Source organism: Oncorhynchus clarkii, chromosome 18, assembly GCF_045791955.1.
Source record: "Oncorhynchus clarkii lewisi isolate Uvic-CL-2024 chromosome 18, UVic_Ocla_1.0, whole genome shotgun sequence".
NCBI classification, from domain to species: Eukaryota; Metazoa; Chordata; class Actinopteri; order Salmoniformes; family Salmonidae; genus Oncorhynchus; species Oncorhynchus clarkii.
Genome location: NC_092164.1, coordinates 44,524,440 through 44,545,109, shown reverse-complemented (window position 1 = coordinate 44,545,109; position 20,670 = coordinate 44,524,440). Strand labels below are relative to the sequence as shown.

Below are 20,670 nucleotides of genomic sequence, written 5' to 3'. Positions count from 1 at the left end.
TCAAAATGGCCAGAAACAAATAATTTTCTTCTGAAACTCGTCAGGCTATTCCATGAGAGAATTTGCCAAGACTAGGGAAGATCTCGTACAAAGCTGTGTACTACTCCCTTCACAGTATAGCTCAAACTGGCTCTAATCAGAATAGAAAGAGTGGAATGCCCCGGTGCACTACTGAGCAAGACGACAAGTACATTAGTGTCTAGTTTGAGAAAGACCCCTCTCAAGTCCTCAAATAGCAGCTTCATTAAATAGTACCTGCAAAACACCAGTCTCAACGTCAATAGTGAAGAGGCGACTCCGGGATGCTGGCCTTCTAGGCAGAGTTGCAAAGAAAAAGCAATATCTCAGACTGGCCAATAATAGATGAAGATGGGCAAAAGAACAGACACTGGACAGAGGAAGATTGGAAAAAAGTGTTATGGACAGACAAATCTAAGTGTTCGGCTCACGAAGAAGAACATTTGTGAGACGCAGAAAAGATTTTGGAGTGATTGATGCCATCTGTCAAGCATGGTGCAGGCAATGTTATGGTCTGGGGGTGCTTTGGTGGTGGTAAAGTGGGAGATTAGTACAGGGTAAAAGGCATCTTGAAGAAGGAAGGCTATCACTCCATTTTGCAACGCCATGCAACGCCAACAGGACAATGACCTAAAGCACAGCTCCAAACTATGCAATAACTATTTAGGGAAGAAGCAGTCAGCTGGTATTCTGTGTATGATGGAGTGGCCAGAACAGTCACTGGATCTCAACCCTATTGAGCTGTTGTGGGAGCAGCTTGACCGTAAGAAGTGACCATCAAGCCAATCTCATTTGTGGGAGGTGCTTCAGCAAGCATGTGTTGAAATCTCTTCAGATTACCTTAACAAATTGACGACTAGAATGCCAAAGGTCTGCAAAGGCTATAATTGCTGCAAATGCCGGATTCTTTGACGAAAGCAAAGTTTGAAGGACACTATTTAAATTAAAAATCATTGTTTATAACCTTGTCAACTACATTTCCTATTCATTTTGCAACTCATTTCATGTATGTTTTCATGGAAAACAAGGACATTTCTAAGTGACCCCAAACTTTTGAACGGTAGTGTACACTGTCGATTGTGGGGCCTTTTTATATAGACAGGTGTGTGTGTGTGTCTTTCCAAATCAATTGAATTTACCACAAGTGGACTCCAATCAAGTTGTAGAAACATCTCCAAGGATGATCAATGGAAACAGGATGCATAAGAACACCCATGCCACTATATCCTCCGAACAGCAGCTGGTGTTGGCACTTAATATGCGTCTTAATCGAATTTTTGTAACTTGTGTGTTTAAGACGCTACTGTTTATTTCTAAGACAACACTATAGCAGCCTCCTACTGTACAATGATTACAAATACTCATTCTTATCCATATCAATAATACAATTGTAATGCATGCGAATTAGATGAATGTAATAGTTTGGAACCATATTGTTTCCAGTATAGTTTGATGTTTATAATCAGTTTAACAACGGACCTCCAGTGGTGTGACACGGAATGTTACTTGTGAAATGTATGCATTTAACTGGTAATATGTCTGGCGAAGCCAAACAGTTACTTTACTTATCATGTTGCCTTAGTTTTATATTTATTGTATTCCTTCTGAGACATGGTGTGTGTATACATTTACTTTTTTTTTTTTTTTTAAATGTGGCTGTAATTGAAGATTTTTGTTCAATTAAACGTGTCCTGTCATATTTATGTACACAACTGCAATGCACACATGGTGAGATTTCAAACCGTACACACATGTTTCTATAAAGATAGGAACTAGTGTTGTGTGGTCGTTAGTTCTTACCGAATTCAGTTTAGCTGCTCACGTTGGTGGAATGGATGTCTGGGAAATGATTGAATGAAAAATAACTAAAGCCAGTTATTATTTTTAGCAATTGGAGCGTATGAATTATGCTGTAATAAAAGTGAAAGGCAAGACTCTAACTGGAAACTATCGTAGCTTATTCATGATCGGTAGGTTTATGTGATAAAATACTGGAACACCTTGAAGCTAAGGTAGCTAACAGACGCGAGTGGAGCATTAATTAGCAAGTAAGACAAACTGATATGCTAATTACCTAGCTAACCTACGTTATTTAAAACCAACTATTTATCTAAATATCTAGATGCCTAACTCATTGGAAAGATACTGTAGCTAGTATTCTCCCAAATAAAGTAACAGCAAGTAGAAGACGTGCTTCGTTCCTGAAACGATACATTGTTTGTCTCGTTGCGGGGCGAAGCAAGTAAACAAGCGAACCAGCTAAAATCATCTTCATTGACCTGTAAACCACTATGCTACCAGTTTGCTAACAATCATCCCTGCCTGGATTGTATTCAAGCCTGACACCCAATATGTTGATCCACAGTGTAACGTTACAAAGTATCAACGTAGCTATTTAGTATAGCATGCTAAGTAGTAACGTTACTGGTGCAATACCCATAGACGTGTCTTCTAATAAATGCTTGTCCAGATAAACATCGAGCATATGCTAATAACTGATCCTTGCTGTAACGTTAAGGTGCTGAGGGGCTTGCAGGATGTATGCCGTATACCGCCAAGCCCACTCCCCCACCGCCATCGAGTTCTCTGTCTACTGTAACTTCATCTCCAACGTGGAGAGAAACCTGGTTGTCGCTGGAACGTCTCAGCTTTACGTCTACAGGATCATCCACGATGTGGAGGTGAAGGAACCTTTAGCTATGTTCATCTTTCATTTCTCGATCACTGATTTAAAAAGTACAATGACAAAGATTGTGACTACCTGTCGTGGGCATATTTTTATTCTTGAAATCCAGTTGATGTTCACATTTTCCTCTTCATATTTCAGAATGCATCAAAGACAGACAAATCACCAGGTATGTCCAAAACTGCCTTGCACTCTAGCAACATTCTGATGAGAGAAGAGCTAGTCTGGTGGAAATCTGAGACCTATGGGCTGGGCAACAGTTCCACTATGCTGCAACACTGTGGGGTGCAACCTGTCTGTTTAGAATGACTAGTGAACCACTGACTGCATGCTATTATTATGATGTTGTCAGCCTTCCTTAGACATGCACGTGTCAACATTTCAGACCGTCTCCGACACCTGATTTCTTATTTGACACTTCCTTGATCTCTTCCTTGTCCTCTGCAGATGTCAAGAGTCGTAAGGAGAAGTTGGAGCAGGTGGCTTGTTTCTCCTTGTTCGGTAACGTCATGTCCATGGCCTCTGTTCAGCTAGTAGGAGCCAACAGAGACGCTCTCCTGCTTAGCTTCAAAGATGCTAAGGTACCTGAGACGTCTCAATTGATTGTTTAACTAATCCTAAACTCACAGCTTTCATATTCCAGGTTACTTTGGCCTACTTTATCATTTCAATATCAATTGATCATGTGTCAGTAGCTATATGTAGTAGGTGCAAGCAGTCTAGCCTATAAAATGTCTCTGACTGCTGTTTACAATGTCCTGGTTGTGTTTACTCCAGCTGTCAGTGGTGGAGTATGATCCAGGAACACATGATCTGAAGACTCTCTCGCTTCACTTCTTTGAGGAGCCAGAGCTGAGGGTAAGAGGAAATGAACTGTGCTCGAAAAACATCCAAAGTTGTATCTTAATCCATAATTGTTTTATCTCTAGGATGGGTTTGTCCAGAACCTGCACATCCCCATGGTTCGTGTGGACCCAGAGAACCGCTGTGCTGTGATGCTGGTGTATGGAACTCAGCTGGTGGTGCTGCCATTCAGAAAGGACACACTTACTGACGAACAGGAGGGAGTAGTGGAAGGGTATGTAGGCATACTGAATTTCATTGTTTGATTTATTTCAGTAACATTTGCCACAGTTTGTTTTTTACAGGGAGTCCTACAATCCATAGCATCTTATTGATATTTAGGATACCTATAGCAATGCATGTAGGTTAATATCAAATAAAATCACTTTTATTATCAAATAAACTAAACACTTGAGTTGTAATACGTTTTTTGATGGGTTTTGGATTTGAGGATTTATCATCAGCCACCTTGCCTCGTGTTTTTCTTTTACCACACATGCAGGCCCAAGTCGAGCTTTCTTCCCAGCTACATCATAGATGTCCGTGAGTTGGATGAGAAGCTACTGAACATCGTAGATATGAAGTTCCTCCACGGTTATTATGAGCCCACATTGCTCATCCTGTATGAGCCCAACCAGACGTGGCCTGGGTTAGTACACCACAACAGCACCTGTCCTCCTCTGTTCCGTCTGTCTAAGGAGTCCTCCCCCCGAAACAAAAGCCTGCTGACGACTTAACATGAAGAAGGCTAGGAACTTATCCCGCCCCTTGTTGGAACTTAGCTATGTCTTTTTCAGACCCGTTTATGACTGGTAATATTGTGGCGTGTAACTCTAGTCTGACCATGTCCCCCTCCTCCAGGCGTGTAGCAGTGAGACAGGACACCTGCAGTATCGTAGCCATCTCTCTCAACATCATGCAGAAGGTTCATCCTGTCATCTGGTCCCTCAGCAACCTGCCCTTTGACTGCACACAGGTCATGGCTGTGCCCAAGCCCATTGGTAATCCCTCGCTCACTGGGTTCATACTGTGTGTTCAGCGGTACACATGGAGACTTGTGTGATCAGTTTTGAGATCATATGAATGTATTCCTGTTGTGTTTCTAGGTGGTGTGGTGGTGTTTGCTGTCAACTCCCTGTTATACCTCAACCAGAGTGTTCCTCCATATGGCGTGTCACTCAACACACAGACCACAGGGACCACCGCCTTCCCCCTGCGTAAGTACTGACTGAGGACAGGGGTACACATTGTTCTCAAGCTCACTCCACATAGAAAGCAAAGCAGCCTAGTTAATATTTCTAAGAAATGTATACCTTGCCTAGGAAAGTAATTTGGTCGAATCAAATTTTATTTGTCACGTGCACCGAATACAACAGGTGAAATGCTTACCGTGAAATGCTTACTTACAAGCCCTTAAGAAAATATTTTTCTGAATAAAGTTATATAAAAAAAAAAGGAAAAACAAGTAATACAAAATAATAATAACGAGGCTATATACAGGGGATACCGGTACTGAGTCAATGTGCGGAGGTACAGGTTAGTTGAGGTAATTGAGGTAATATGTACATGTAGGTAGGGGTAAAGTGGCTATGCATAGATGATGAACAGCGAGTAGCAGCAGTGTTAAAAAACATTTTTTTTAAATGCTAATTGTTCAGCAGTCTTATGGCTTGGGGGTAGAACCTGTTAACTACTTTTGGAGTAGTTGCCATACCAGGTGGTGATATAACTGGTCAGGATGCTCTCGAAGGTGCAGCCGTATAACTTTTTGAGGATCTGAGGGACCATGCCAAATCTTTTCAGTCTCCTGAGGGGGAATAGGTGTTGAATAGACCGTGATAGATTGTTGGTGATGTGGACACCAAGGAAGTTGAAGCTCTCCACCGGCTCCACTACAGCCCCGTCGATGTGAATGGGGGCGTGTTCGGCCCTCCCTATAGGCTGTCTAATCGTTGACGGTGATAAGGCCTACCAAGGTTGTGTCGTCAGCAAACCTAATGATGGTGTTGGAGTCGTGCCTACGCTGCAATATACCTGCAGGTCTAAAGCTTCATAACGTGTCGGAAGCATGTATGAGCCTTTATGTCTTCTAATAAGGCTGTGTGTTGGGGTTTCAGGTATACAGGAGGAGGTGAAGATAACTCTAGATTGTTCCCAGTCCTCCTTCATCGGCTCTGACAAGATGGTCATCTCTCTGAAAGGAGGAGAGATGTGAGTAGAGCACAGAACAGTTGTGTTGGGGTTTATTAGCTGTGTGTATTTATTTGCCGTAAATGCTTAATTAGACCTTGTTAAAGCAATGTTTTGTGCCCTCCAACCGGTGTGGCGTAGTAGAAATAACTACAGCTGGAACGGCATTGTATTCATGATCTTGTAAGAGTCATGCTTTGACTGTGTGCCTGTCCCCTCTCCTCAGCTATGTGTTGACCCTGATCACTGATGGCATGAGGAGTGTCCGGGCCTTCCACTTAGACAAGGCTGCTGCCAGCGTTCTCACCACCTGTGTAAGTAGCATACAGTGTGTGTGTGTGTGGGGGTGTGTGGCAGCGTGAGTTTACTATGAGGACCGGTGTAAGTATTATGGACAGATGCCGTTCCAGACGCATTACACACACACACACACACACACACACAGATAATATGTGCTGACAGCAGCCCTTACTTGACAGTTTACTGCATTATGCGCAAACTCATGTACAGATGGAGGGGAGAGGGGGAATAGAGCGCATTAGAGAGTTTTTGGCAAAGAAGCGCTGATGTGTCCACACATCCACTTAGTGTTGAAGAAAGCAGTGCAGTGATATTCACAGTCTGCTGCCAGCCGTTGGCCAAGAGAGAACTGGTCATGGAGCTGTGGAAGCATAGAGGTTCTCCTCCCCTTCACCCCTGTCCCTCGTCCCCCCCAGATGATGACCATGGAGCCTGGGTATCTGTTCCTGGGGTCCCGGCTGGGAAACAGCCTCTTGCTGAAATACACAGAGAAGTACCAGGAGAATCCAGAGAAACCACCTGTGGAGGAGGACAAAGAGAAGGAAGAGGAGACCGATGAGGAGAAGCAGGTGAGTTGGTTTGGGTTTGAGTTCATATGTTGATATTCTCCTCTGTCTGGTCCTTGTGGCTATTGCTGTGTGTGATTCTGTCAGAAATTTAAAGATTCCATAGATTAGTTGAGGCGTAATTGATCAGATTGAGCATCAAAATGTAGCCAGTTGTAAATGAATGTTGATGTCGCCAAAAGAGGATTCTTTAGTGGTTTCAAAAACAAGTAGCAGTCGTTGTCCTTGAGTAGCTTCTGTGCTCGTGTTCCATCTATAAACACATTTTCAGCACTTCAACTGGTGTTGTGACTGTTTTTTGACTAGCAGATGTGGAAATATGACACATGATATGTGATGATGTCGCATGTTATAGTTCACCCCTGAAAAAAAAAAGTTTTATTGTCACATACAGCAGATAGGTGCAGTGAAATGTGGTGTTTTACAGGGTCAACCACAGTAAAGCGCACCTAGATCAAATTAGGGTTAAGTGCCTTGCTCAAGAGCACATCAACAGGTTCTTCACCTTGTCGGCTCGGGTATTCGAACTAGCGTCTTCTGTTGCTGGCCCAACGCCCTTACCGCCAGGCTACCTGCTGCCCATTGTCCATTTTGTAAATAGAAATGCTAAATGAATTGCTGATAGACATTCCTCTGTGTGTATTCTGATATAAAATGCATAATGACCTTGATGATAATTCCAGGAGGAACCTCCTAGTAAAAAGAAGAGGGGTGATTCCTCTACCAAGTTGACAGGTATTTGGTGTATTACAATGTCTTGGTTTTGTCTTGCATATTACCCTTCTTTACATACGGAGAAGTATTCACACCCCTTGACTTTTTCCACATTTTGTTAGGTTACTGACTTATTCTAAAAATGGATTGAATCTTTTTTTTACCACATCAATCTAGACACAATGCCCCATAATGACCAAGCAAAAATAGGTTTTTAGACATTTTTGGTAATTTATTAAAAATAAATAACTGAAGTATCACATTTACATAAGTATTCAGACTCAGTACTTTGTTGAAGCAGTGATCACAGCCTCCAGTCTTCTTGGGTATGACGCTACCAGCTTGGCACACTGTATTTGGGAAGTTTCTCCCATTCTAAATCTGCAAATCCTCTCAACCACTGTCAGGTTAGATGGGGAGCGTCACTGCACAGCGATTTTCATGTCTCTACAGAGATGTTTGATCGGGTTCAAGTCCGGGCTCTGGCTGGACCACTAATGGACATTCAAAGACTTGTCTCGAAGCCATTCCTGTGTTGTCTTGGCTATGTGCTTAGGGTCATTGTCCTGTTGGAAGGTGAACTTTCGCCCCAGTCTGAGGTCCTGAGTGCTCTGGAGCAGGTTTTCATCAAGGATCTCTCTGTACTTTGGTCCGTTCATCTTTGCCTTGATCCTGACAAGTCTCCCAGTCCCTGCCACTGAAAAACATCCCTACAGCATGATGCTGCCACCACCATGCTTCACCGTAGGGATGGTGCCAGGTTTCCTCCAGACGTGACGCTTGGCATTCAGGCCAAAGAATTCAATCTTGGTTTCATCAGACCAGATAATCTTATTTCTCATGTTCTGAGAGTCTTTAGGTGCCTTTTGGCAAACTCCAAGCAGGATGTCATGTGTATTTTATTGAGGAGTGGCTTCTGTCTGGCCTCTCTACCATAAATGCCTGATTGGTGGAGTGCTACAGAGATGGTTGTCCTTCTGTAAAGTTCTCCCATCACCACAGAGGAATTCTAGAGCGACCATTGGGTTCTTGGTCACCTCTCTGACCAAGGCCTTTCTCCCCTGATTGGTCAGTTTGGCCGGGGGGCCAGCTCTAGGAAGAGTCTTGGTGGTTGCAAACTTCTTCCATTGAAGAGTGATGGAGGCCAATGTATTTTTGGGGACATTCAACACTGCCTACATTTTTTGGTAGCCTTCCCCAGATCTGTGCCTCAACACAATCCTGTCTCAGAGCTCTACGGACAATTCCTTCGACCTCATGGCTTGGTTTTTGCTCTGACACGCACTGTCAACTGTGGGACCTAATCTAGACAGGTCTGTGACTTTCCAAATCATGTCCAATCAATTGAATTTACCACAGGTGGACTCCAAGTTGTAGAAACATCTCAAGGATGATCAATGGGAACGGGATGTACCTGAGATCAATTTCGAGTCTCATTGAAAAGGGTCTGAATACTTATGTAAATAAGGTATTTCTGTTTTTTTTAGCTTTAATACATTTGCTAAAATCTCTAACCTGCTTTTGCTTTGTCATTTTGGGGTATTGTGTGTAGACTGAAGATTATTTTTTAATTTAATCCATTTTAGAATAAGGCTATAACGTAACAAAATGTGGAACAAGTCAAGGGCTCTGAATACTTTCCGATGGCACCGTATGTATGGAACTAACTAAGGTGATAAGGTCATCTATAATAATGTTCTTATATTTATGAACGACGCGTTTCCTCCCATGTCCCCTATCCAGCTGGTAAGAACCAACTGCCTGATGAGGTGGATGAAATTGAGGTGTACGGGAGCGAGGCGGCATCTGGCACACAGTTGGCCACCTACTCCTTTGAGGTAGGACCCCTTGTTACCCCAGTTGAAGCTTCATCACTTAATTATTCATACTCTAGTCTTGGTTATTGTAGTCTTTACAATATGGTTTTGGTATGTTTGCCTCCAGGTGTGTGACAGCATACTGAACATCGGACCTTGTGCTGGTGCGTCCATGGGGGAGCCAGCCTTCCTCTCTGAAGAGGTACTTAAACACTTTAACTTTCATTCCAGATCACCTTCGCAAAATAGGTTTCTAACCTTTTTTAAGAGTCTTTCCGGTCCATCATGGCTGTGTTCTATTTGTGAAAGCGCTGATCAATATCTAATACCACTACCAAGGTATTTTCTCAAGCTGTTGCTATGCAAACAGTAAAACACATTAAGCACTGTGTCTGGTATTTCTGTGTCCACAGTTCCAGACCAACCCAGAACCTGACCTGGAGATAGTGGTGTGTTCTGGCTTTGGGAAGAATGGAGGTCTATCTGTGCTTCAGGTAAATACTCTACTCTGCCTGGTTAATACTCTACTCTGCCTGGTTAATACTCTACTCGGCCTGGTTAGTACTCTACTCGGCCTGGTTAGTACTCTACTCGGCCTGGTTAGTACTCTACTCGGCCTGGTTAATACTCTACTCGGCCTGGTTAATACTCTACTCGGCCTGGTTAATACTCTACTCGGCCTGGTTAATACTCTACTCGGCCTGGTTAATACTCTACTCGGCCTGGTCAATACTCTACTCGGCCTGGTTAATACTCTATTCGGCCTGGTTAATACTCTACTTTGGCTGGTTAATACTCTACCCGGCCTGGTTAATACTCTACTCGGCCGGCCTGGTTAATACTCTACTCAGCCGGCCTGGTTAATACTCTACTTTGCCTGGTTAATACTCTACCCTGCCTGGTTAATACTCTACTCTGCTCGGCCTGGTTAATACTCTACTCGGCTCGGCCTGGTTAATACTCTACTCGGCCTGGTTAATACTCTACTCGGCCGGCCTGGTTAATACTCTACTCTGCCTGGTTAGTACTCTACTCGGCCGGCCTGGTACTCTACTCGGCCTGGTTAATACTCTACTCGGCCGGCCTGGTTAATACTCTACTCTGCCTGGTTAGTACTCTACTCGGCCGGCCTGGTACTCTACTCGGCCTGGTTAATACTCTACTCGGCCGGCCTGGTTAATACTCTACTCTGCCTGGTTAGTACTCTACTCGGCCTGGTTAATACTCTACTCGGCCGGCCTGGTACTCTACTCGGCCTGGTTAGTACTCTACTCGGCCTGTCTTTTGTGTTTCTGTGCAAGTGCATGCTTGTGGATGCACTGTTCTAAGACCTGTGGTGGCGAGGCCTGTCTACCTCAGGTTCAGTGACGGTGCTACAGAGAATAACCACTCTGGGTTTACCAGGGCTGCTGCCTCAGAGATTAATGGAGCAGCTTATAAACCACTCAGACACACTTATACATCTATATGTATATACCATATATCATGGAAAGAACATTGTGAAGACTTACAAATTACTGCACTGATTTAAAAAAAAAACATTTTGAAGAAGAAAAAAAAACATTTTCAGTGTCAGCTTTGAGAGTGGATGATTCAGTTGTTCCCTCTGGCCATAGTTCTGTGGTTATTGATGACTGTTTTGTGTGGCCCCTTGCCCTCCCAGAGGAGCATCAGTTCCCAGGTGGTCACTTACTCCTAGGGGTCATTGTTCTGTTATTGATCATTGATGATCGTTTTTGTCCTGGCCCCTCCCAGAGAAGCATCCGACCCCAGGTGGTCACTACCTTTGAGCTGCCAGGTTGCCATGACATGTGGACTGTCATCTCCAATGAGGTCAAGGAGAAAGTCAAAGAGAAAGACAAGCCCCCTGCAGCTGAGGGAGAAGGTGAGACCCCAGAGGAGGAAGAAGAGGAGAAGACGGTGCCTGCGCCAGTGGAGGACGATAAGAAAAAACATGGATTTCTGATTCTCAGCAGAGAGGACTCCACCATGGTACACCCACACCTCCCACACCTCCCTCTACACACTGCACCCCTAGACACACTCCGCTCTACACAGCAGTCTGACAGGGAGCTTTTTCCTCCCCTACGGAGCTCCAGCATGTTTAGATTGAGTCTGTAATGTTGATTTTTAAAAAAAAATAAAATTTTTTACCTTTATTTTACTAGGCAAGTCAGTTAAGAACAAATTCTTATTTTCAATGACGGCCTAGGAACAGTGGGTTAACTGCCTGTTCAGGGGCAGAACGACAGATTTTGTACCTTGTCAGCTCTGGGATTTGAACTTGCAACCTTTCGGTTACAAGTCCAATGCTCTAACCACTAGGCTACCCTGCCGCCCCAGGCGAGTTAAGGGTAATGATTGAGGTCTATTGAAGGTAACTGGAACCCCTCCTGTGTGGTTCTCTAGATCCTGCAGACGGGCCAGGAGATCATGGAGCTGGACACCAGTGGTTTCGCCACCCAGGGGCCCACTGTGTTCGCTGGGAACATCGGAGACAACAAATACATCATCCAGGTCTCCCCCATGGGTATACGGCTACTGGAAGGAGGTAGCGAGATCTGTCCGTCTTTCAATAAAATAAGAAAATAATGAATGATCCTCTGTGTCCCTACCTGTCACTCATCCTCTCTTTCACTGACTGTCAAGCACTTTGTGACAGCTAAAGGGGCTTTGGAAATACTTTTGATTTGATGTTCCTTCCAGTGACCCAGCTGCACTTCATCCCGGTGGACCTGGGTTCTCCCATAGTGCAGTGCTCCGTAGCGGACCCCTATGTGGTCATCATGACGGCAGACGGAGTGGTCACCATGTTTGTCCTGAAGACCGACTCCTACATGGGCAAGACCCACCGCCTGGCCCTGCAGAAACCACAGATAGCTGCTGTGAGTCACTGATACGACACTACGTAACACAACACATTACACTACAGCCTGGCCCAGTCACGGTCATATCCTGCACTGCACAACTAAGCCAGGCAGTATTACAACACAACCTGATGGATGAATGAGTGAAAAAATCGGATTGTCAGACCGGTGACTCTCTCTCCCCTACAGCAACCCCGTGTGATCACCCTGTGTGCGTTTCGTGACGTCAGCGGGATGTTCACCACCGAGAACAAGCAGACCTGTCACACTGAGGATCAAGACAGCATGTTCAAGAGCCAATCGGAGACCGAGACCATTCTACAGGACCTCAGGTAAGAGGCAATCATATAGGTTATATGTTTTTGAATAAAGTATATTGTTTTAAACTGAAGAATGAGAGCAATACCAACTTTCCCCATGGACACTTTTTTTTTTTAATGTGGGGGGGCGTCTCGTAGTCAGTGAAGGCACTGTCTCACCTCAGTGTTTATCAGTCAACCTCTCTCCCGTTTCTCCTATTTAGTAACACAGTGGATGATGAGGAGGAGATGTTGTATGGAGACTGTAACCCAGCAGGCATCACCCCCACCAAAGACGAGTCCCACCCCGGCTACCGCCTCTCCTCTGGGGCCCTGGGTGGGGGCTCCGAGGGGAGGTCAGGACGAGCTGAACCTACACACTGGTGCATGATGGTCCGCGAGAACGGCGTCATGGAGGTCAGGATCGATGTCTAGTTTATCAGCATCATATTAACAATAGCCGTATCAATACACATTGTATTGTAATCATTTAGGTTACATAATTTACACATTTGGTAAGATGTTAACTGTGGTAAAAGACAACATTTATACTATGGTGCTGTTTAGAGGTTGGATATAAACCTGGGAACTTTAGTCTTATGCTCAGAAATTCACAGGAACTCAGTGGCCATAGTAATGAGTGACACCACAACCGACAGGTGAACTTTTTCTACACAGTAGAGCTATAGTAAAACAACTTCCTCCTGTTTTCTAGATCTACCAGCTACCTGACTGGAGACTGGTGTTCCTGGTCAAGAACTTCCCTGTTGGCCAGAGAGTGTTGGTTGACAGCTCCGCCGGCCAATCAGCAGCCCAGGGGGAGGGGAAAAAGGAGGAAGTGACACGACAGGGAGAGATCCCATTGGTCAAAGAGGTGGCCCTGGTGTCGCTCGGCAACAACCACTGCAGACCCTACCTGCTGGTGAGTTTTCAGTACCGGTATTAAAGTGGAATGACAACCCCAGAATGTGTAGCAGTGGTGCTTCATTGATTCAATTTTGGGAAATTGCTTTAGATATATCTGGCTCTATGTTCTGTTTCTTTCCCAGGTCCATGTTGAACAGGAGCTTCTGATCTATGAAGCATTCCCATATGACCAGCAGCAGGCTCAGAGCAACCTGAAGGTCCGCTTCAAGAAGGTAAGAAGAGCAAGGCCAACTTTTAGGACTAGGCTTAATCTGTGTCTGGGGAAACAAGTCCTAAAACTCCCATTCAACACTGATGATTTATGTCTTCTAACTATTCTCCTGTCTCGTCTCAGATGCCCCACAACATCAACTTCCGGGAGAAGAAGTCGAAGGTGAAGAAAGATAAGAAGGCGGAGGGTCAGGCTGGTCTCAGCGAGGAGGGGCCAACGGTGGTCAAAGGTCGCGTGGCCAGGTTCAGATACTTTGAGGATATCTCAGGCTACTCTGGGGTAAGAGGTTATTTTCCTACAAGACTATATATACACAGTGCATTCGGAAAGTATTCAGACCCCTTCCCTTTTCCCACATTTTGTTGCGTTACAGCCTTATTCTGAAATGAATCAAATTTAAATGTTTTCCTCATAAATCTACACACACTACCTAATAATAAAGCAAAAACAGGTTTTTAGAAATGTTTGCAAATGTATAAAAAATTAAAAACAGATGCCTTATTTACGTAAGTATTCAGATCCCTTGCTATGAGATTTCAAATTGAGCTCCCCTGCATCCTGTTTCCATTTCTACAACTTGATTGGAGTTCACCTGTGGAAAATTTAGTTGGACATGATTTGGTAAGGCACCCACCTGTCTATATAAGGTTGACAGTGCATGTCAGAGCAAAAACCAATCCATGAGGTTGAAGGAATTGCCGTAGAGCTCCAAGACAGGATTGTGTCGAGGCACAGATCTGAGGAAGGGTACCAAAAAAATTCTGCAGCATTGAAGGTCCCCAAGAACACAGTGGCTTCCATCATTCTTAAATGGAAGGAGTTTGGAACCACCAAGACTCTTCCTAGAGCTGGCCGCCCAGCTAAACTGAGCTATCGGGGGAGAAGAGCCTTGGTCAGGGAGGTGAACAAGAACCCGTTGGTCACTCTGACAGAGCTCCAGAGTTCCTCTGTGGAGATGGGAGAACTTTCCAGATGTTTTTCAGCGGCATGGACTGGGAGACTAGTCAGGATCTTGGCGAAGATGAACGAAGCAAAGTACAGAGAGATCCTAGATGAAAACCTGGTCCAGAGCACTTAGGACCTCAGACTGGGGTGAAGATTCACCTTCCAACAGGACAATGACCCTAAGCACATAGCCAAGACAAAGCAGGAGTGGCTTCGGAACAAGTCTCAATGTCCTTGAGTGGCCCAGCCAGAGCCCTGACTTGAACCCGATCGAACATTTCTGGAGACCTGAAAATAGCTGTGCAGGGACGCTCCTCATCCAACTTGACAGCGCTTGAGAGGATCTGCAGAGAAGAATGGAAGAAACTTCCAAAATACAGGTGTGCCAAGCTTGTAGCGTCATACCCAAGAAGACTTTAGGCTGTGATCTCTGCCAAAGGTGCTTCAACAAAGTACTGAGGTTCTGAATACTTATGGAAATTTGATATTTGATGTTCTTACTTTCCGAAAGCACTGTACATCATGGGTAACAAGGGGTACACTTGTGGATTCTCAGGTTCCCTGCAAGATAAATCTTGGAGAGGTACTGCTGTGCACGCTGACTTCATATCTACTGTAGTTCTGTGTGTTCTCATGTGTCGTTTTCTGGTTTGTGTGTCAGGTGTTCATCTGTGGCCCCTCCCCTCACTGGATGCTGGTGACATCACGGGGGGCGATGAGGCTCCACCCCATGACGATTGACGGACCAATCGAGTCCTTCTCCCCCTTCCACAACATCAACTGCCCTAAAGGTTTCCTCTACTTCAACAAGCAGGGCGAGCTGAGGATCAGTGTTCTACCCACGTACCTGTCGTATGACGCCCCCTGGCCTGTCAGGAAGATTCCTCTGAGGTGCACGGTTCACTATGTGTCCTACCATGTAGAGTCCAAGGTGTATGCAGTGTGCACCAGCGTGAAGGACCCCTGCACTCGCATCCCCAGAATGACCGGAGAGGAGAAGGAGTTTGAGACCATAGACAGAGGTGGGACCAGTATATGCATTAGTCTGTCTCCATGACGTGCGCTTCACGTTCTCATTGGTTTATTTCTCCGTTCCTTCATTCATTCTTCCACCATTCAAATTCCTTGGTGCTGTGTTCTCCTCAGACGAACGCTACATTCCTCCTCAGCAGGAGAATTTCTCCATTCAGCTCATATCTCCTGTCAGCTGGGAGGCCATCCCTAACACACGGTAACAACTGTAGCTACTGCAGCTCTCTATATTCATTATAGATCTGATGCATATGAAGCATCTACGCCACAGTAGTTGGGTGTCTGTTCTGACCTCCCTCCCCTATGTGATATTGGTCAGGATTGACCTGGAGGAGTGGGAACATGTGACTTGTATGAAGACTGTGGCGTTGAGGAGTCAGGAGACCGTGTCTGGGCTGAAGGGATACGTAGCTGCCGGGACTTGTCTCATGCAGGGGGAGGAGGTCACCTGTAGGGGCCGGGTGAGTCACCAACACTTCTGTGACTACTGACTAGAGCTAGGAATACCTTTTTTAGGCCCAAGTTCTATGCTCTAAGTTATAGTCTAGAGCAGGGGTCCAGAGTTTCTCCTAGTTGGTCAGAAAACTCAGGACCGACAGACAGATGATGCCTTTTGAAATCATGATGTTGATTTTAGTTTGGACTTATTTCTCTCTCTACTGTTGTGTCCAGATCCTGATCCTGGATGTGATTGAGGTGGTCCCGGAACCGGGTCAGCCCCTGACGAAGAACAAATTCAAGGTTCTGTATGAGAAGGAGCAGAAGGGACCGGTCACAGCTCTGTGTCACTGCAGCGGATACTTGGTCTCTGCCATCGGACAGAAGGTGACCTCACCTCTGATTATACCACTACAGATGTCTCAGTCTAGATGCATTTTCCCACCCACCTCTCAATATAATTCTGTTCCGATTTACATAGTTTTCATTGTGTGGCCAACATGTTGCAGTTGAATATATTATTGAATTAGCCATTTATTATAAGTATGTCAGCCATCTCTCCTGTATCCCTGACACAGTCCTGGTTGTGCTCACCGTGTCTGTCTATCCCTCTCTCCGTCTAGATCTTTCTGTGGAGTCTGAAGGACAACGACCTGACAGGCATGGCCTTCATCGACACCCAGCTCTACATCCACCAGATGTTTAGCATCAAGAACTTTATCCTGGCAGCTGACGTCATGAAGAGCATCTCTCTGCTCAGATACCAGCCTGAGAGTAAGACGTTGTCGCTAATTAGCAGGGTAAGACGGCAAGGCTACAGAACTACTTTTTGTAGTAACGCAGGGAAACCGCCAACTTCAAAGTACTGTGTTCAAGTAACACGTGATTTAGCCTCTTCTGATTTGTCATTCCCTGAGGGGTTTTGTTCCATGTTAGTTTGTTGTTTATGGATTTAACTGTACATCCCAGATGAGTGTTTCTGTTCATGAATGAAAGAAAGTACTATGGGTTTGTTTCCCCCTGTGTTCCCCTGTTGGATCCCAGGGTGTCTTGTGTTGAGTTTATCTTCTAGAGAGCAGTGCTGTGCTGGAGGGGATGTTTAAATGATCAGGCTCGTACATGTTTGATCTTCATGTCAGTGTTTTGAGTCTCTTCTCTTAATGCAGTGTTCCCCAATCAACATTTAGTTTTTCCCCACAAAAAAGGGCTCTATTGAAGACTGAAATATTCCTCAGCACCCCCCCCCTCCAGATGTGGAGGTCATGAGCTGGTGTGGTTACACGTGGTCTGCGGTTGTGAGACCGGTTGGATGTACTGCCAAATTCTTTAAAATTACATTGAAGGCAGTTTATGGTAGAGAAATGAACACACAATTATCTGGCAACAGCTCTGGTGGACGCTCCCTCAAAATTTGAGACATCTGCGGCGTTGTGACACAACTGTACATTTTAGCATGGCCTTTTTTCCCCAGCACAATGATCATGCTGTTTAATCAGCTTCTTGTTATGCCACACCTGTCAGGTGGCTGGATTATGGAAAAGGATAAATGCTCACTAACAGGGATGTAAAGAAATTTGTACACAGAATTTGAGAGAAATAAGCTTTTTGTGCGAATGGAACATTTCTGGGGTCTTTTATTTCAGCTCATGAAAAATGGGAACAACACTTTTTACATGTTGCATTTTATATTTTTGTTCAGTGTGTGTATGTATATAATTGTAGTTCTTGTACATAAGACTGTAAAATCACCAGGAAATGTATTCCCACATGTAAATGGAGAGGCATATGTGATCGTATTCCAATGTAATCAAGGTTTCAAATTGTGTTATTATCATACTATATCTGTTTGGGATTCTAGTGGTCAATTTGTAGTGTACAACTTATGTTCTGGCCACCCAACCTTCCAAAATTGCAATTGGGGAGCCCTGTCTTAATGGTTTTGTTTCGGTGTTTGGTTCCCCAGGACGCCAAGCCTCTGGAGGTCTACAGCGTAGAGTTTATGGTGGATAACAACCAGTTGGGATTCCTGGGTAAGGTTATAACTTTGGTAGCTAATCAGGTGAACGCTGTACCAGGCTAGAGCCTAGTCCTCTCAAAGTAAACCTGTTTTCTCTACGTTTCAGTGTCGGACCGAGACCAGAATCTGTCGGTGTACATGTATCTGCCTGAAGGTGAGTTATAACGTAAACATTGGTAATATTTATCCTACAAACATGGAGAATATTGAATACTCAGGTTAACCACAAATGTTGTAATGCTTATCCCACAAACACCCGAATATCAAATAAAGACAGAGGTCATGTGTGATGACAAAACTGCAGTTCCACCATGTCATGATCACTGAAGTGTTACTTTGCGCCCTGCTGAAGCTAAGGAGAGTTTCGGAGGCATGCGTCTGCTGAGGAGGGCAGACTTTAACGTGGGAGCTCATGTCAACGCCTTCTGGAGGATGCCCTGTCGAGGGGCACTGGACACAGCCACCAAAAAGACCCTGGCCTGGGACAACAAGCACATCACATGGTTTGGTAGGACACAACTTTGACTTTGTCATTTGTATCGACAGATACAGGGTAGAAGTAGGGAATGTGAATAAAGAGCTGTCTGATATCTTCCTTCAGTATATGTGATCAAATTCTCCTCTTGGTATGTTGCTCTCAGAAGGATCAACATGGTGTTAGTAGCTAATAAGAGGATTTCCAGGCGCTTCAGCAGTAACTAATCCTCTTCCCTCCCTGCAGCAACTCTAGATGGAGGCCTCGGGCTGCTGCTGCCCATGCAGGAGAAGACCTACCGCAGATTGCTGATGTTGCAAAATGCTCTTACCACAATGCTGCCACACCACGCAGGATTAAACCCCAAGGCATTCAGGTAACTTGCCACACAAGGTCACTGAACTTTATTTGGTTGGGTTATCAGTATTTTCCCCATAAAATCTTAAATTGGCAACACTTAAATACCTTTTAGGCTTTGAGGCAACATTAAGTGGCTTTTTAGAAATTTGACACTTTGGGTAAAGACTAATGCAAGTTTTTGGATCTCGTTCCACCAGGATGTTGCATGCTGACCGGCGGCAACTCCAGAACGCGGTGCGGAACATTCTGGATGGAGAGCTACTCAACAAATACCTGTACCTCAGCACCATGGAGCGTAGTGAGTTGGCCAAGAAGATTGGCACCACCTCTGATATAGTGAGTATCATTAGTCCCTTTGGCCTCGTTCTCTGACAAAACTAGCTATGCAACGAAATCCAATTTATAGTCCATATCAACTTGGAGCAAATAACTATGAGTTGAGATATTTTAAAATAAGTATCCCTCTTGTCCATTTTAGGTCTTGGATGATCTTCTTGAAGTTGACAGGGTGACTGCTCATTTCTGAGAGCAGCATCCTTGACCACGCCCCCTCAGCATGTGAGACCCAGGGTCTTCCCCCATTTTTTATATTAAAGGAGGCTTTTTGGTATCTATTTTCTCGATGGAAACGTAAGCTTGTGTTTAGTCAATTTTGTTCAGTCATAAAGGTGTTTAATCATGTTTCTTAGAATATTTTTTCAACAAAATATGAAAAATTCTGAATTGTATGGGTCTTTATAAAATGTTATAACCATCTTGGTCTTTTAGGCTCAATAATTTGAGATCCGCACATGTAACTCACAAATCTGTCATGGACATCATTTACACAGGTGCCAAAGAAATCTGGGGGGGGGGGTACTTTGACAAACTCCTAGCATTTTATACATTAGATTGAGCAATGCACCCAATATTTCCTTGAAATTATGAACATTAATGACTATCACTGCAGGTATGTAGTTTAGTCAGAATCTATATGTGCTATTATCCAGGTAATGCAACATAAGGTTAACCTACCCTGCTGTGTTCCGGTCAAATTGGACCCATTTACAAGTTCTCTCTGTCTTAAGGTTCCATGACTTTGTCTACACAAAATACCATAGTTTTTACATCTGTGGTGTTACCGATCAGAAATGAATGGGTATAAAATGGAGTTCAGGCACATGCCCATTCAGATGGACACACTTCCTCTGCCAGACCCCCACATGCATGTGTGTTTTAGCACTTGGCTTCCACACCTGTTGGTGTTCTCATAAACGCAACATTGTTTCAATATATAGACCTTTTCTCACAGTTCTGGTATATGATGCTTTTGAGGCCTTGCACACACATTGTGGCAGCACAATGACCAAACTACACTGCTCAAAAAGGAGGGAACACTTAAACAACACAATGTAACTCCAAGTCAATCACACTTCTGTGAAATCAAACTGTCCACTTAGGAAGCAACACTGATTGACAATAAATTCCAGGTGGAATTTATAGGCAATTAGCAAGACACCCGCAATAAAGGAGTGGTTCTGCAGGTGGTGACCACAGACCACTTCTCAGTTCCTATGCTTCCTGGCTGATGTTTTGGTCACTCAGTGGCTCAGGTAGTGCAGCTCATCTAGGATGGCACATCAATGCGAGCTGTGGCAAGAAGGAGACAGGCCAGTACATCAGGAGACGTGGAGGAGGCCGTAGGAGGGCAACAACCCAGCAACAGGACCGCTACCTCCACCTTTGTGCAAGGAGGAGCACTGCCAGAGCCCTGCAAAATTACCTCCAGCAGGCCACAAATGTGCATGTGTCTGCTCAAATGGTCAGAAACAGACTCCATGAGGGTGGTAATGAGGGCCTGATGTCCACAGGTGGGGGTTGTGCTTACAGCCCAACACCGTGCAGGACGTTTGACATTTGCCAGAGAACACCAAGATTGGCAAATTCGCCACTGGCACCCTGTGCTCTTCACAGATGAAAGCAGGT

General features: G+C 44.7%; 1 protein-coding gene across 2 annotated transcripts; it reads left to right on the top strand.

Annotated features, from left to right (window-relative positions):
* The first annotated feature begins 1,816 nt into the window (after nt 1-1,816).
* LOC139373559 (cleavage and polyadenylation specificity factor subunit 1) lies at nt 1,817-19,461 on the top strand. Of its 2 annotated transcripts, none has more exons than XM_071114211.1 (35): nt 1,817-2,066; nt 2,537-2,699; nt 2,846-2,873; nt 3,152-3,285; nt 3,482-3,562; nt 3,634-3,782; nt 4,050-4,196; nt 4,409-4,548; nt 4,654-4,764; nt 5,665-5,758; nt 5,964-6,051; nt 6,454-6,606; nt 7,287-7,338; nt 9,061-9,155; nt 9,262-9,336; nt 9,548-9,628; nt 10,890-11,126; nt 11,544-11,685; nt 11,841-12,019; nt 12,191-12,333; nt 12,525-12,717; nt 13,016-13,222; nt 13,350-13,439; nt 13,562-13,717; nt 15,045-15,405; nt 15,530-15,614; nt 15,735-15,876; nt 16,088-16,240; nt 16,477-16,653; nt 17,817-17,883; nt 17,977-18,024; nt 18,223-18,378; nt 18,592-18,721; nt 18,903-19,041; nt 19,184-19,461. In XM_071114211.1, exons 2-35 carry the CDS (start codon nt 2,556-2,558, stop codon nt 19,229-19,231), a joined length of 4,425 nt encoding a protein of 1,474 aa, XP_070970312.1. In that variant the 5' UTR covers nt 1,817-2,066; nt 2,537-2,555; the 3' UTR covers nt 19,232-19,461. The 2 variants fall into 2 exon arrangements, with proteins under 2 accessions (XP_070970312.1, XP_070970313.1); XM_071114212.1 differs by having other exon boundaries at nt 1,825-1,988; nt 19,184-19,460.
* The last annotated feature ends 1,209 nt before the right edge of the window (nt 19,462-20,670 follow it).

Bases quoted from the DNA above. Each gene is read 5' to 3' on its own strand.
- LOC139373559 (XM_071114211.1), top strand. From the start codon at position 2,556: ATGTATGCCGTATACCGCCAAGCCCACTCCCCCACCGCCATCGAGTTC. The intron at 12,718-13,015 runs GTCAGGATCGAT...CCTGTTTTCTAG, and splicing joins GCGAGAACGGCGTCATGGAG to ATCTACCAGCTACCTGACTG. The intron at 15,877-16,087 runs GTGAGTCACCAA...TGTTGTGTCCAG, and splicing joins AGGTCACCTGTAGGGGCCGG to ATCCTGATCCTGGATGTGAT.